This window comes from Primulina tabacum, chromosome 4, assembly GCF_025594145.1.
Source record: "Primulina tabacum isolate GXHZ01 chromosome 4, ASM2559414v2, whole genome shotgun sequence".
Taxonomy (NCBI): domain Eukaryota; kingdom Viridiplantae; phylum Streptophyta; class Magnoliopsida; order Lamiales; family Gesneriaceae; genus Primulina; species Primulina tabacum.
Window position 1 is genome coordinate 2,362,995 of NC_134553.1, and position 16,000 is coordinate 2,378,994.

A 16,000-nucleotide genomic window follows, 5' to 3' on the forward strand; every position below is an offset into this window, starting at 1 on the left:
GCAGAAGTGGCGAATATTGGGGCCCCCGGTATATGTAGAATCGTTTGCACATAATAAAAAAATACATGTAGAATCCATGAATCTATCGTGTCGAAGCTTTTCCTTTTTTAAGATCTTTCAGCTGGCGTGGCCGCCTCTGCATCTCTTCTTCCACGTATTCCATCTACCTTTTTGTCAATTCTGGTCCCTTTTTATCATCCACGTCATTCGAATGTCACTGTTGATTTACAGATCTCAACGGCTTCGATCGACTGCAGTTTATTATTTAAAAGCGCCATTAAAGTATCGTCGTGTCTTCGCTGTTATTTATCCCAAGCTTTAGAACACCCACACACGCACACACACTAGCCTTCTCTCTCAGTCCGCTGGGGAGAAAGAATTGGCTGAAACTGATCCGGATGTTTCTGGATGATGGATGTATTGAAGATAGTGGTATGCAAACCAAGCCGAATGGGTGCTTACGAGCTTGAGCTGGATCAGTGACGTGGGATTTCGGGGACAGTATTTTCTGTGTACCGAGCTTATCACATGTGGAATTGACGGATTCAAGGGAGGGTTTGTTTTAGGAAAAAAAGCCTCTTGGTTTTTCATTCTCGGGTCCGCAGATAGGGTGAGCTTTTATCCTCGAGGGGTTGGTTTCTAAGTGAGCATAGGATCTGGGTAATGGGATTTTTTTTGTGATTGGAACTCGATTCTAAGTTAAAGGAGGGATCTTTTTGGCGTTTAACCTGTTTAACTTCTTGGTGGCTTGGTGATGGAATATTTCTGTTATTGAATTCTGGATTTTTCTTTTATAACCATACTCGATAATCGATGGAGAATAGCGACACAGGGAAGAGCGGGGATGGGTTTATTGATAGGAGTAAAGTGAGGATTTTGCTATGCGACAATGATGAGAAAAGTGCAGGGGTGGTTCTTGCTCTTTTGTGTAGTTGTTCTTATCAAGGTATTGTTTTCATTTTTAGTTACAAGTTTTTTTTTCTATATTTCTTTGTATTTTAAATGCTTAGTGCTTTTTACTAAGGAGTTTTCAGTTATTCATGCAACATCACAATTGAAATGGGGAAAAGATTCAGGGGTTTTACACTCATCATTTAACGTAAAACCAAGAAGTCATAGCTTCTGACATAGCTTCTGACATAAGTACTTATAGTTAAAGAAAGTCTTCAATTATTTACCGCTGCTACAACTAAGAAAAAGAAAGCCTTGATGGGTTCTGAGTGGATTTTTACTTTTATATCTAGTGCCACTATCATGCGCAGTAGGTCATAGTTATAGAATCTAGAATCTCCATTAACTCTTCTTCTTCTTATTAAATGCACTTGTACTTACTTTCCGCATGAAACACAACTATGCTAGATCAAATGATTGATTGCTTCCTTCTACAACTCTTAAATTTATTGGGAAGCTTTTTAACTCCTTGTTTCTTCCTGCGTCATTTCTGATATTGAGGTGTTTTTAAGTCTAAAACTTTATGGTAATTGTTTTTCAGTCACTTCTGTTAGGTCGCCCAGACAGGTAATTGATGCATTGAATGCGGAGGGGACTGATATAGATATCATTCTTTCTGAAGTTGACCTTCCTATGACCAAAGGATTCAAAATGTTAAAATACATCACGAGGGACAGAGGGTTACGGCGTATCCCTATTATCAGTAAGTATAATTATCGTTTACTTTGTTCCTTTTGTCTAAAAATTTGAATATTCTCTTAAGATTGTCATTCTTTGTGGGCTTTCTAGTGATGTCAACTCAAGACGAGGTTCCCATTGTTGTCAAGTGCCTAAAATTTGGAGCAGCTGACTATCTTGTGAGGCCATTGCGCATCTACGAGCTGTTGAATTTGTGGACTCATATGTGGAGAAGAAGGCGAATGGCATGTCCCTTATATTTATGTCATCACTTAGTTTCAGTGCAATATGAGTTTTTTGGTTTAATTGTTGAGATGTGTTCCTTTGAGTAGCGCGGATAGCTCTTGATATTTTATTAGTTGTGAGATTAAAATGTGTGTACCATATGTGCGAAGTGCATATGCAAAGAACCATATAACTTAAGTGTACATCTTGTGATAGAAAGCCTATGGTGTTTGTGTCTCACTTCTTTCAAGTACGCGAAGCTGTATTATTTTCTTTTCCAGAGACAAGCAAACCTTTCACAAGGTCCATTTTATAGATTCTATCTATAGTGCATAATTTATGTAGTGGAGTTCTATTTTTAATCTCGAATGAGTATTATAAATTTCTACTTAAGCTTCATGTAACTAATTTTTTGTCTTCTTGTTTTGGCATCAACAGCTTGGACTAGCAGAGAAAAATATCTTAAATTTTGATCCGGATCTAGTTGCATCAGATCCAAGTGATGGTAATACCAACAGTACTACTTTATTTTCGGATGACACTGATGACAAGACTCAAAAGAGTACTACCAACCCAGAAACTCATGTTTCAACCCATCAGGAAGGCAAGGTTGGTATCTTCAGGAGGACTATGTTATAATACATCAAACTCATAGACATGCAAAGAAATTAGTAGTAGTAACTGCATCAGTAAGGAAAACATTGATCAATATTGAGATAAAAATGCAGCCATGGGAAAATTCGAAAAATAAAATTAGGAGTCAGGAGTGTTGCATACTAGTATTTCTTTCTTTTTTGTTCCTGGAGAGTTAGATGGATTTTTGTTAGAAAGAAGTCAATGATGTTGTGTCATATATTTTCCAATATTAGAGGAAACTGAAACTCTAATGCCTGAGAAATTATGCCAGCTTAACTTCTCAGGCAAGAAACTATTTCTACTCTCAAGTGCTATATATCAGCATGTAGCCAAATACTCTGTTTCTTTTGGAAGTTAGAACTCAACTGGTCTTAGGCAGACAAATTTCATCAGCACAAAATGTCCGTGGCATTTATTTGTTGTTGACAATGTCCAGGAATAATTGAGAGTTCCTTCCCTACTGATTTGGTGATCTTTAACTAACCTTTGTTTCATTGTCATTTGTTGTGCCTCATCTGTATATTCAGACCAATATCAACACTGGTATTGCTCCTACGGAAACTGTAACCATGGCTCCTGTGGAGTGTCAGCCAGATGTCCCAGGAATATGTGACAGAAGAAGAGGTGGATGATTTACCTGATTTATACAAATGCTGACAATTTTAAAGTTAACACCGTTTGCAATAGCATGTTAAAAGTGTCAAACGTGCTTAACAATTTGCATTAGGTTTCTGGTGGCACTGAAAGCAGAATCTGAAACCATGCATCAGAACTTAGTTAACAATATTCTATTTATATTAACATCTACAGACGCCTATGAAGAAATGTGTGGAATTTTTTTGCTGAACACGCGCAAACAATGAAATTAGATATTCATGCTGACATTATAAAAATTCAATAGCAAATCTTGGAAACAAGTTTATTCAATTTTATTTTCTCCCACATGGCGCACACTTGAGTATGCTTTTGAATTTTTTTCCAGGACAAGAAGCGTTATTTCCAAAGAAAATTGATTTAAGATGGGTGAGTCTTCAGCCTTTTTCACCTATGTCAGATCAAGCACGCCCAATGGAAACATCCAGGTGTCTTCTTCAGCCAATGAGATTTCTTCTGAGCATGTGAAGATTGTACAGAATCTTACGATATTGGGCGATGAAGTTATTAATGACATCCAAGGACACGATGACAGAAATACCCTGGAGAACTGTTCACGAGGAGATGGAGATCCTGTTATGTCACTTGATGCTTCCCTATCGAACTCACGGGAAGAGTTTGCTCAGGCAGACATACATTCGGAGAATGACAATTCCAATGATGTCCCTGGTTGTCAAGAACATACTGCTGCCTATCCTTTCTACATTTCCGGAGCGATGAATCAAGCTACGATGCCACCAGCATCTAGTTGTCTCAAAAATCTAGCAGATGTTCCTAACCATGCTAATTCAGCCATACTGTCCCACTACAATCATATTCCTCAATGCGCTCCTCTCATCTCAGGGATGTCATCTTATCCTTATTATCCATTTATGTGCTTACAACCTGGTCAAATTCCCACGCCACGATGGCCAGCACATGAAAATAATGTCTCCAATGAAGGAAACTTGCATAAAGTTGATCGTAGGCGGGCAGCATTGATGAAATTCAGGCAGAAACGCAAGGAGAGATGTTTTGACAAGAAGATCAGGTATGTCAATCGAAAAAAACTTGCAGAACGAAGACCTCGTGTAAGGGGCCAGTTTGTGAGAAAAGTGAACGGAGTTAACGTGGATCTTAATGGGCAACCTCCTTCAACAGAAGATGATCAAGAAGAAGAGGAAGAGTCTGGTGAGGAAGATCAAACTGCCAGTGTGGGGCTTTCACCCGTTGATGTTACTTCAGTATTCCCCTAATAAACTTCAAGTCATGAAGATTTTATATTTTATGTTATCTTCGTACTGTCATGATAGATAACTGGTCCACACAAGGACTTCTTGCCTATCAAATTTCTTAGTAACACAGGCCGATAATATGCTACTCCATGTATCCGATGTCGATAATGTTCTTCTGTTGGATGTCATGATAAATGCTTCAGTATTTTCAAATGGGATTGACTTGATGCTATCATAAGATGGAATCTCTCCCTAAATTTTACTCATGTGATACATTCTTTCAGGTACTTGTCTAAGAGAATCTGAAGGTAAAACTGAAAGTGTTGTCATATTTTGGTAAGAGTAATAAAACGAGGGGGACATCTTTGAGTGAGAATCTTTGTTGAAGTGCTCTGTAGACTGAAATTATGACCAGACTGCTGCCACTAATAGATTACATCTAATGAGGAAAAGTTTGGTTATGCAGATGGATGCTATTGCTCTAATTTTATTACTATCATTCACTCTTGATAACAATGCTCTTTGTTTGGTGGAGTTAGTCGTTGGATTATGTAATATAAATTGACATTATATGATGATGATCAGAGGGTTGAAATTTCATTGGAGGAGAAACACTCAAGTAGGATAGAAAAATCAAACACTCAAGCCGTGGGATATAAAAATCGGGTTCGGTGGCTGTCGTATAAATCTTGATGCATTTTCCATTTTTTTTTTAAAAAAATCTTGAATTGACATTGAATTGTGGCCTGATTACACGTATCTTATCTATTTTTCGTTGTTAAAATTTGGCTGCATTCGGGGGATTTATTTAATTAATGACTCAAGCAGATTATCTTATTTTCCACGAGCTAGCCAGCATATCATTAAATTAATTTTTCGAATTCTGCATCAATTTTTTGCCGACTAAATAAAATATCAAGTCCCTTGAAGAATATTGCCTTAAATTTTAATGTGCAATATCTATTCAATCGGCAATTGTTCTTTCATGGAATCCAACTACTTATTATTACAAACATTTCAATCGGCAGCTACATATTGAACCGGCTAATAATTCTCATATACATATATACGTATATGTATATATAATTTTTTAAAAATTTCAATTCCATGTCAAAAAAATAATCTTAAAAGGAACATCTGACATTTTCGATTTTTGTGAATAAAACGAATTTTAATATTTCAAATTGGCTATTAAAAATTAATAATCTTAAAGGGAACATTTGACATTTTCTAATGCGGCTATTATATTCCACAATTTTGGCATAGAAATAATATACGGGAAAGATGCCTGAGGCACTAAATTAAACTAAACATCTTCCATTGATCATATATTTTATACTATATAAATATAATATAATTGATGAACCCCGTAGAGGACAGACGAATAATTTGGCTACTTAAGTTCTATAAAATTCAATGTGTTATTTATATATATATCGATTTATCATCTTTATATTTTTCGTCATTTTATCTCACGAATCAACCATAATCATACTACATCGTGGAATATGTGCCGCCACATTTAAATTCTAACACGAATAAGAAATAAAACTACTTGTCTAATAGTATCGATTAGCAAGAAGATGTTTTGTTAAGGAGGTGGTTGTTTGTGTTGTGTGTTCCTTAGTGGTGACGGACGAGGATTTCATCGACTAATTTGGTCGGCTTGTTGGTTGTTATGCAAACAATCGTAAACTAGCTCACGCACACTTGATTTATATATCCCAACTCTCATCAATAACAATATTACGAATGAAAACAAAAAATTTAGACAAATATTATTTATAAAATAACACAAAACATTAAAATTTTATTGGTTTTGTTCAATTTACATAATTCAAACCACTTGAATAAAATACTAAAAACGATTAAAAGAACAGGAAAAAAGTAAGTCTTTTGTGAGGCGGTCTCACGAATCATCTGTGAGATGTGTCAACCCTACCGATATTCACAATAAAAAGTTTCATAAAAAAGTAATATTTTTTCATGGATCATCTGAATAAGAGATTCGTCTCACAAAATATGACCCGTAAGACAGTCTTGCACAAGTTTTCGCCAAAAAAAAAAAACAATAAATTTATCCCACAAAACTAAACTCAAGCTAGTAATACTTAAATAAATCAGCAGTTTTTGAATTTAATAATATTTATTCTTATTGAAAAAGAGTAAATCATCGGCAAGTTTTTCGAGAAAATGTGGTCTCTGGGTTCAATAGAATAAAAAATGTGGCCTTTTGTTCGTTGAGAACGAAAGCTCTTCGAAAATGCCAAAAAAAGAAATATCATAACATACGTACGTATATACGTACATACATACATACATATATATATGTATGTGTGTGTGTATGCATAATGTATGTATTTATACATGTGGAGAGAGAAAGTGGAAGAAGTAAGGAGGGGGTGGAGAGGAGAGAGGAACACGTAGCCGAATAGAGTCCAAGTATGTGACGAAGGATGCAGGAACAAACACGATGCTGCTACCTCTCGCCCATGGCTTAACGACGCCGTTTCTTCTCTTCCCATTCGTCCCAAAGGCTCATTTTTTATTATTATTGTAGCTATCCACTTTCAGCCTCGATGAATGGATAGTCCAACCGCACTCTTACTTCATTATATTGCCTGAAATTTCTTTTCCTATTATTTCTTTTTTTTTTTTGGGCCCCTTTCGTGTCGTTTTTTTTGTTGGAATGTCGAGCAGTGGAGGCGGTGGCGGTGGCGGCTCATCTTCTGCTTCCGGTTTCAGTTTGGAAGGGATAGATGATGTCCGGGATTTTCCATGGGTGAGTGTTATATCCTTTTGCTTGTGTGAATGTATTGACTTTACAGTAATTTATGGTGGGGTCAGGTGTTTGTGCAGGTGAATGAAGGAGAAGGACCATCAATGTCATGGGAGAGGTACAGTCATCTCAATGATCTCATGCACGCTGGGAACAAGGCTTTTCGAGAGAATATATTGGATCAGGTTAGTTTCTCTGGGCCCTTCGGTTTTTTCCCATTTTTGGAGAGGTCGGTGTGGAGTACATGTGTTCATCCAAGATAGAGGTGGTGTGACGTCACTGAAATCAATTAGTATTTGTGTTAGAGTGAACGGTGGTTTGTTAGGCTGGTGTCGTATGTTTTTGTTCAAATCTAAATATCTATTTCAGGGAGTAGTACTAGTTTTTGTTTCCATATTTTGTCAGCTATGGTTAAGATGTGTTCCCAACTTCACTGAATTTGGAGGAAGTCAAAATTACTTTTTTCCTGGAAAAATACGGCTGCGAAACACATTTCAACCTTATGGATGGCTATTTCTGTTATGGGAGTGTATATTGATTATATTCATGGGCGTGTTTGTGCTAACCAGCATTGATATTGCATCCTCTTGTGACTGAATAACAAATGAAACTAGCTATTTATTTGATGGTAGTGTGCAATGTGCATGTCTCATAGTTTATTATTCAAATTTGAATCATCATTCTTGAGTCCTTTTTGGCTTTTCTAGTGAAGCTGTACGAGACGAGCTATGTGCAAATAGTTTATCAAAAGTATAAATTTATTTGATATGTATGCCCGTGGAGCTTGCATTTAATTCATTTTGTCGAATTGTATTTGTTATAATACGTCATTAGATGTATATGCCTGTGGTGTTCATGCTTGTAGTGCATTTGGTGAGCCACGACAGAGCTGATGATTAGCTTACAATCCCAAATGCCAATGCAATTGATATAACACGGCAACGTTGAACTATTCATGACAATGCATAACCAATAATGCTCGGATTTACTATGTTTTATATTTTGAATGAAAGAAAAACAAATCCGGGTTGATGCGTGTGATATATGCTTATAGAAGTACTTGTATACCTTGTTAAATACTGCTAACTTCGTCAGACTTCAAAATGAGATTCCTGGCGAGCATTTGGTTTGACATTCTTTTAAATGAGAAAAATCCTTGCACTGCACATTTTTTTCAGTGTTTGCTAATTGATTGTGTTTTTATCAGGCTATTGAGTTTTACTCGAGAGCTAACAACATTAAACCTGATGATCCGGTTATTCTTGGGAACCGATGTGCTGCATATCTTCGGTAAATATCACCTAAACATTGTTATTCCTGTTAACTGAACTTCACTGCTAGTTAATAAGGATTGTTTCCTGCCGCATGGTTTTCTAACCTTTGGTTCCTTACAGGATTTGTTATTTCCTTAAACACAGGCCTCCATCTGCTTCTGAATATAGACCATTAAGTGGGTTGGACCCAACAACTCATGCTGGGGTATTCCCATAATTTAATCTTATTCCCACATGTCCTGCCTGAATGTTTTCTAAATTTTGGATCTCAAATTATCATGTGCTTGGTTTCAGCTTGCCCTCAAGGATGCTGATAAGATGATGAGTCTGCAACTTAATTTAGTGACATCCTACATTCTCAAGGCAAATGCACTCATCCTGGTGAGCGTGCCACTTTGTGCACTATGTTGGATTGAAATGACTGAACATAATATTCCTGGAGGATTTCTTTAGTCATTTCTTTATGAATTATACTCAACCGGTCTCGTTTATTAATTTTCTACATTGCATCATGTCTATCTTTATTTGATTGTAGTTAACTTCTTTTCGTGGTATTCCATCTTTGTATATGTGATGTTGCGGCCAGTTGGAAAGGTATGAGCTAGCTCAGGATGTTATATATTCTGGCCTTCAAATTGATCCTCATAGGTACTATTTTTCTTAAAAATTGAATCAGAATTAAATTTCTGGTTGAACATTTTGAATATTTGGTTCCAAACAAAAAAAATTGCAATGAATCAAATATTTCATCATGTAGCAATCCTCTTCTGAATTTGGAGAGATCAACAGCCAATACATTATTGAGGAGAAGCCATGTAAAACCACAGCGTACTGACGATTATGACTGCACTGTTTGCTTGAAGTTACTGTATGAACCTGTTACAACTCCGTGTGGACACTCTTTTTGTCGTTCTTGCCTGTTTCAATCCATGGACAGAGGTAGATTTACTGATTATGTCTTCCTTGTTTTCTGCTCTCTAATTTAAATTTATTTGTCAATAATCCCCATTTTACTCGATCTTTGGTTAAAAATTTCAGGCAACCGATGCCCACTCTGCCGCACAGTTTTGTTTATAAGTCCCAGAACATGTGCAGTCAGGTTTATTCTCATATCTTTGCATGGTGACAATTTTATCCACTCTGGCAAATAGACATACTCTTCATATGATTACTGTTAGTGATACATTTCTCTTCTCAAAACAACCAAGAATTTTCTCGCTGTATTTTTATTAAAAAAATTGATAAGTTTCATGAGCTAGACTTTCATTTGGTGATTTCCATTTACATGTTAAGGTTTGTAGGTGGCCTTCCTTGTTTACAGCCGTTTTATATGCTTTTAGATGTTTCTTGCGAAGATGAGTCATGGAAAATGTTAATCTTATACTGAGATTATCACTGTAGCAAATAATAGATTTCAATGCACATGGAAAAAATAATTCATCAGTTAACTGGCTATTTTTCAGTGTCACATTGAACAGCGTCATTCAAAAGAACTTTCCCGAAGAATATGCTGAAAGGAAGTTGGAACATGACAGTCTGACAAACCCTGGTGTTGATTTACTGCCTCTTTTTGTCATGGACGTTATCCTACCGTGCCAAAAGTTTCAACTTAACATATTTGAACCTCGTTACAGACTTATGGTAAGTTGATCAGGGTAGTTTATTTTCTGTGGTAAATTGATTCCTTAAACAGGTTGAAGATAGTGGAAAATCTAGAGCGTGAGTTCAAGTCTTGGAGATTTTACATGTACAAATTTTTCATAAGCTTGACCTTATCAAAATTGTGGTGCTACAGACATTATATAATATTTCTTCTTTTTAATTGTAATGTGCTCATTGAATTTTGTATGTCACATGCTCATAGTCCCCCAATGCAAGCCACTCTGAGACCTAAATTTTACTGACATGATTAATTTACTTGTGTATTTTATTAATCAATGTAGAAGGTAGATGATAATCATATCTAAATAATTGGTACAAAAATAGTAAACAAAATATGGCAGTCGTAACTGTTTCGTATAGAAATAGCTCTATTATTATTATTTTGTACACAAGGCAGCAATGGATGAGGCACAACTGTTTCAAAGTTTCTCACTGGAAAAAATTCTCAAAAAGATAAGAAAATACCTCATATTTGAAGTGCTAGATGACCTTTGCGGTCAATGGTACGTTTATGTGTGTGCTTTATTATTATCTTTTTCTTTCGTGACAATTCCTATGGGCATAACTTATGCAATCATCAAATGCTAATAGACAAATGAGTTGACATGTGATGGAACTTGACTGCAAAATGGAAGTTGGAACTTGAATATATTTATTTAGCTTTTGTTGGCATGCCACTACCTGGATTAGAACTTTAATTTTCTACTGCTGAATCCGAAAGATTTTGATTCTGTCAATTTTAGAGAGAATATTTGTTTGACCTCATAACCACTCTACCCTGTGAACATCCCTCTCTCTGGCTACTAAAGGTATTGGACATAAAGGGCAATATAATCACATTTGTCCCCTGTTCACAGAGTGAGTGTGATCTAAGATCCCATAAAAAAATTTGCTGATAAGTTCCTGGTTGGATCTTTTTAGGTTAGACATTTGATCTACTTATTGTATTATGGACTCGGTTTAGTCATTATTTTTATGTTGTTTACCATGACGGGCTGATTTGAACTTTGAACCTAATTGCTTTGAAAAAGGTGAGGAGGATAATGGAAGGAAGTCGCAGGATGGGAATGGTAATTAATTACAGTAAAATCGTCTATTGTTCTATTTGACGGAGTGATTCTTGGTTGTAATTTCCTTGCTCCTATTTGTGGCAAATCGTTTGTTTATGTAGGTCATTACAGACTCAACTACAGGTTTGATAGCTGATTATGCGTGTGAGGTGGAGATTACAGAGTAAGTGATTGGTGTATGTTGAATGCTGCTACTTTGATGGGTGCTTTATGGAACACAATATATACTTTATGGATTGGTTTTACTGACTTCAGGCACATAGATGATGATCATGTTTCCTTCTTAATGCAGCTGTGAGCCACTCCCAGACGGGCGTTTCTTTTTAGAGGTAAATTATTTTCTTTTTAAGCGTATAAATTTGTTGTGTTGCTTGTTTACTATGGTTTCAACTTACGAAGCGAATTAATAATAAATCTTATCGTAATTTTGAGCTTAGCTACTTTTCGTTTCGCGTGCTTGGGGCTCTACTTTGTCATCATTTGGATTTGATTGTTGTTTTATTATGGACTTTGTCAATCTTCAAACAATACGAGTCTTTGAACACTTGTAACTAAGGTGTTTTAGTTCAATCAGAACATGGACCATTATTGATTTTCCACCATATTATTTAGCCATCGTCGACTGGAGCTTTGACTTGTAAGCCAATGTGAAGATTAAAATCCCTGAATTTAATTTTTAAGCCAATCCCATAAGCTACTTTGAAATTTAGTTTTGCATTAGAAAGATCTCTGGCCCCGTGAAGATTTAATTTGTTTCTGTTGATATTTATGTTGATCTAGGAAAAACAGTAAATGTTCCTTGAATATGTGTTGGGTTCAAGGATAAAGTATGTGGGAAAAATCATTGCCTCATCTCTTTTTTCCTTTTAGTCTAAGTAACTATTGGGTGCAGGTCGAAAGTCGTAGGAGATGCCGGATTGTAAGATGTTGGGATCAAGATGGGTAAGCTTTTGTTTTCTGTCTGGTGCCTGAATTGCGGATATGCTCAGGAGCAATGACGCTGATTTGTTACCTCAATTTGTCTTTGTACATGAAGGTACCGTGTTTCTGAGGTTGAATGGGTGCAGGATACTATGCCGCCGGAGGGGACAGCGGAGAGAGATTCTGTAAGTGCTACATTTTAAATAAGACATTATGATGTTCAGTGAACATGTCTTTCTGGCTTTTCCGTAGTGAAAAATACCATGAAGTTCTGAAGTCGGGGAGTTCGGTGAATGTCTTGCTGTACTAGATTAATCTATGCTATCTATAAATATGTGAGTTTGAATTGTGAATTTACTTGGTTACCCTTTCACTCACCATTATGTTTTACTTAGTTATCCTTTCACTCACCATTACTTCATTAATGTTTTATTTATTTATTTATTTATCTATACTATCTATACATATGTGAGTTTGAATTGTGAATTTACTTAGTTACCATTTCTACTTTTATATTAAATTTATTAGAAATCCTTATAATTTTTTAACAAAGATAATTTTTTTAATAAATATGAATTATAGCGATAATTTATTTTCATTCATTAGAAATTAATTTTTTAAATATGATATTTTTTAACTTTGTATTACCTATTATTTTATTTATATATGTGTTTTACTACACATATTTATTTGATTGATATTATTTAAAAAATGTATTTACCATGAAATATTAATCATCAATATTAATTTACAAATGATCCATTCTGATATAAAATTAACTATCTATAATATGTATTCTAAAAAAACCAGAGAAAGTTAAACAAAATCCGCAAGGGGTTAAAAGTTAGCAGATCTATATATCTATAAATATATGAGTTTGATTTGTGAATTTTCTTAGTTACATTTTTACACACCATTACTTAATTAATGTTTCATTTATTTATTTTGGTGAATTTCTAATTTTCTGATTTAAGAGTTGAGATGGAAAATGAAAATAACTTTATCTCATTATTTTAGTTGAATTGACGAAAAATATTACAAATACATTAGTATGATACTTTTTTATATTTTTAATTTAATAAATTGTGATATTAATTAATGTCTCAATATATATCTCAAGCTTACACTTTTCCACAAGTGTTATAAAAACTATGCGAGAAAATGTCATTTTTCTTATGGTTTTTTTCCAATTAAAATGGATATTGAGAGCATGCAGATTCTATATGCTCTTTTGCAAAATTTTCTAATATTTTATTTGCAATATAATTTGATTATTTTGAGTTATTTCAACTTTATTCATAGAAAAAGAAATTAAAAAGAATGAAAAATTACTTTATATTTTTGTATTAAATTTATGAGATAATCCTTATAATTTTTTAATTAAGATAATCTTTATAATAAATATGAATTATAGTGCTAATTTATTATCATTTGTTAGAAATTAAATTTTTTATATGTGATATTTTTAAACTGAATGTTACGTATATGTGTTTTACTACACATATTTATTTGATTTATATTATTTTAAATTTTTATTTAACATGAAATTATCAATCATCAATATTAATTTTCAAATGATCTATTATGATATAAATTAACTATGTATAATATATATTTTAAAAAAGGAGGAAGTTAAACAAAATTCACAAGGAGTTAAAAGTTAGCAAAAACAAAATTGATATTTAACTTAATAACAAGTTTAGGGGTTTTATTTTAACATCATTATGATAATTTAGTTAATTAAGAGAATTTTATTTGACAATCTCTATATGCACTTCATTTAAAAATATTGTGATTTTGATTTTAGTAATATTTATTATTCTATTAATTTTATTTTTATTGTTTTCCATTGTAAATAATATTTAGATGAAATATATCTTTAATAATTTGATAGAGCTATCATTATGTTATAATCACACGAATTGAAAAATGTTATATAAATAAATGAATATTTTCGATTTATCATCATCATGTATTTTTATTTATTGCGTTTTGATATATTTAGATTAATAAATACTTATAAACAAGATGTTATTCAAATGATTTTAAAAATTATCTAAATCTTTATTTTTTATTATTAGTCACCTACGTGCATCGCACGTGATCATTCTTAGTATCACTAAATATTGGAGTTTCTTTCCATGTATAAGTTATTCAGAAAAGCGCAGAGAGTACGAGGGAAAAATGGCATCAGTATCCCATAAATTATTAATTGACTATCCAATGTCTCATTGTTCTTCTGATCCAACGATCTTACTCTTTTTCGATATCATTGTATCTTGTGTTTAGAAATTATGATTAAAGCTTTGCTTGCATATCATATATGAAGTACCCTTAAAAAGCCTTACCTTGGATATTGTTTTGGTTTGTTTGACTCATTTTCAATTCTTACAGTATTTGGAGCTGACACAAAATGCAGCAGTGTTTGCACGCCAGTGGATGAAGGATGCACAAGATGCGGCTCAGGGAGGTCATTATCAGCCATTGCTCTCTCATTTCTAAAAGGATACTTTTCCCAATTCTTGCAGATTTCTTAATGAAGTGTTTACTTACATACAGATAGAATAAGGCTTGCAGAGCTTTTTAAAGCTGAAGGATTAATGCCCTCAACACATGATCCTGAGCGCTTTAGTTTTTGGGTATTGATACGTATTAGTGTGTTTTCTTTTTCATCATGATTTGACATTTGTAGCTTGTTGCTGATGCATTCCATGAATGTAGCTGGCGACTTTAACAAACCGGAGACCTTCAGAAAGATTGGAGCTCCTTCGTATGAAAGATACAAAGGAGGTAATGCTCCTTAGTGTTTTCGGTATCTTTGATAGTAGCATCCTCTTTTGCTTGTGGCAGGTTGCCTGCAAGTGGATCTGGAAATTGTTGATGACTTATCTTCCACAATTTGTACTGTGTGGACATCTTGTCATAACTGGGTGGTTTTAAAGTAAAATAGCTAGGAAATTTGCAGTACTGTTGTTCCCTCACATTCGTGATCAAACATTACAAGAGATTTGCATCTCAAATGTGCAAAATAATTGCAAATGACTCGAGTCAGCTTTCAAACTTTTTGAGTGTGTACTCGAATATTTTTTTTATATGTATCCTAAAGTGTAATGCTCATGCTAGGCTCAAGCATGTTTGCTCAAACATGTTTAAAAGTGTTTCACGCCTAATTTCGAGTTTGTATTATTTTGGTCTACAGAAGATTAAATGAGCTCCAGAGCTCGAATTATAATCCAAGCATTTGTTGAAAAAAGCTTGGTAATTAAGTTTTAATCATAACAGTTGGGTTGGGATTCAATGATTCATTTAATCTTGACATAATTGCTTTTTTAGGTTAAAATATTTTGAAGCTGGTACAAAAAAAATCAAGTTTGAGTTTGAAGATGAAAATATTAGTATTTGGTTTGATTCTGTTCATTTGTACCATGGTGAGGCACTGGAAAGTGCACCAGCCACCATCTCTTTCTTTGGAACTAAGCCATGCAAAAAGTAATATGTGTGTATATTTGTTGGAGCATGTGCTGGGCAGCTTTCCTAATTTTTCGAATCTTGGTGCAGAGAATTAGGCGAGGACTTCTGTTTATGAAGGCAGAAGAGCAAGGATGTCGGTTGCAGTAGAAGACATCTAATGAATTCATGTGTTATTTGTCGTTCTTTGACAATTCATCAACACGCCTTTGTTCATTTTCAGGCTAGTCATATTTTTTTTCATATATTATACAAGTGGATCTTCCCATTCCAAAATTTGAAGAATAAGTAGAATTACATACATACGATCATTTATCTCACAATTCTCATTGTAAATAACAGATGAAACCAGATTCAGTATATAGTGAACAGTAAATAGTGTTGATTAATTAAAGTTTTGGTGATTTAACTATTGAATAAAGTCTCTCGTGTCAGCAATATCTGAATGGTTAAAAATTCGCAAGCACT

General features: G+C 34.2%; 1 protein-coding gene and 1 pseudogene across 2 annotated transcripts; both read left to right on the forward strand.

The window, feature by feature from the left end:
• Positions 1 to 41: 41 nt before the first annotated feature.
• LOC142542342 (two-component response regulator-like APRR1) lies at positions 42 to 4,590 on the forward strand (annotated as a pseudogene).
• Positions 4,591 to 6,709: 2,119 nt separating this feature from the next.
• LOC142542346 (uncharacterized) lies at positions 6,710 to 15,727 on the forward strand. Of its 2 annotated transcripts, none has more exons than XM_075648940.1 (18): positions 6,710 to 7,140; positions 7,206 to 7,322; positions 8,345 to 8,427; positions 8,532 to 8,616; positions 8,706 to 8,792; positions 8,998 to 9,059; positions 9,169 to 9,350; positions 9,450 to 9,510; positions 9,875 to 10,052; positions 11,105 to 11,143; positions 11,245 to 11,306; positions 11,436 to 11,472; positions 12,036 to 12,085; positions 12,180 to 12,249; positions 14,459 to 14,534; positions 14,624 to 14,703; positions 14,786 to 14,854; positions 15,623 to 15,727. In XM_075648940.1, the coding sequence occupies exons 1-18, from the start codon at positions 7,048 to 7,050 to the stop codon at positions 15,680 to 15,682; spliced, it is 1,491 nt and encodes a 496-aa protein (XP_075505055.1). In that variant the 5' UTR covers positions 6,710 to 7,047; the 3' UTR covers positions 15,683 to 15,727. The 2 variants fall into 2 exon arrangements, with proteins under 2 accessions (XP_075505055.1, XP_075505057.1); XM_075648942.1 differs by having other exon boundaries at positions 6,712 to 7,140; positions 7,218 to 7,322.
• Positions 15,728 to 16,000: the final 273 nt, after the last annotated feature.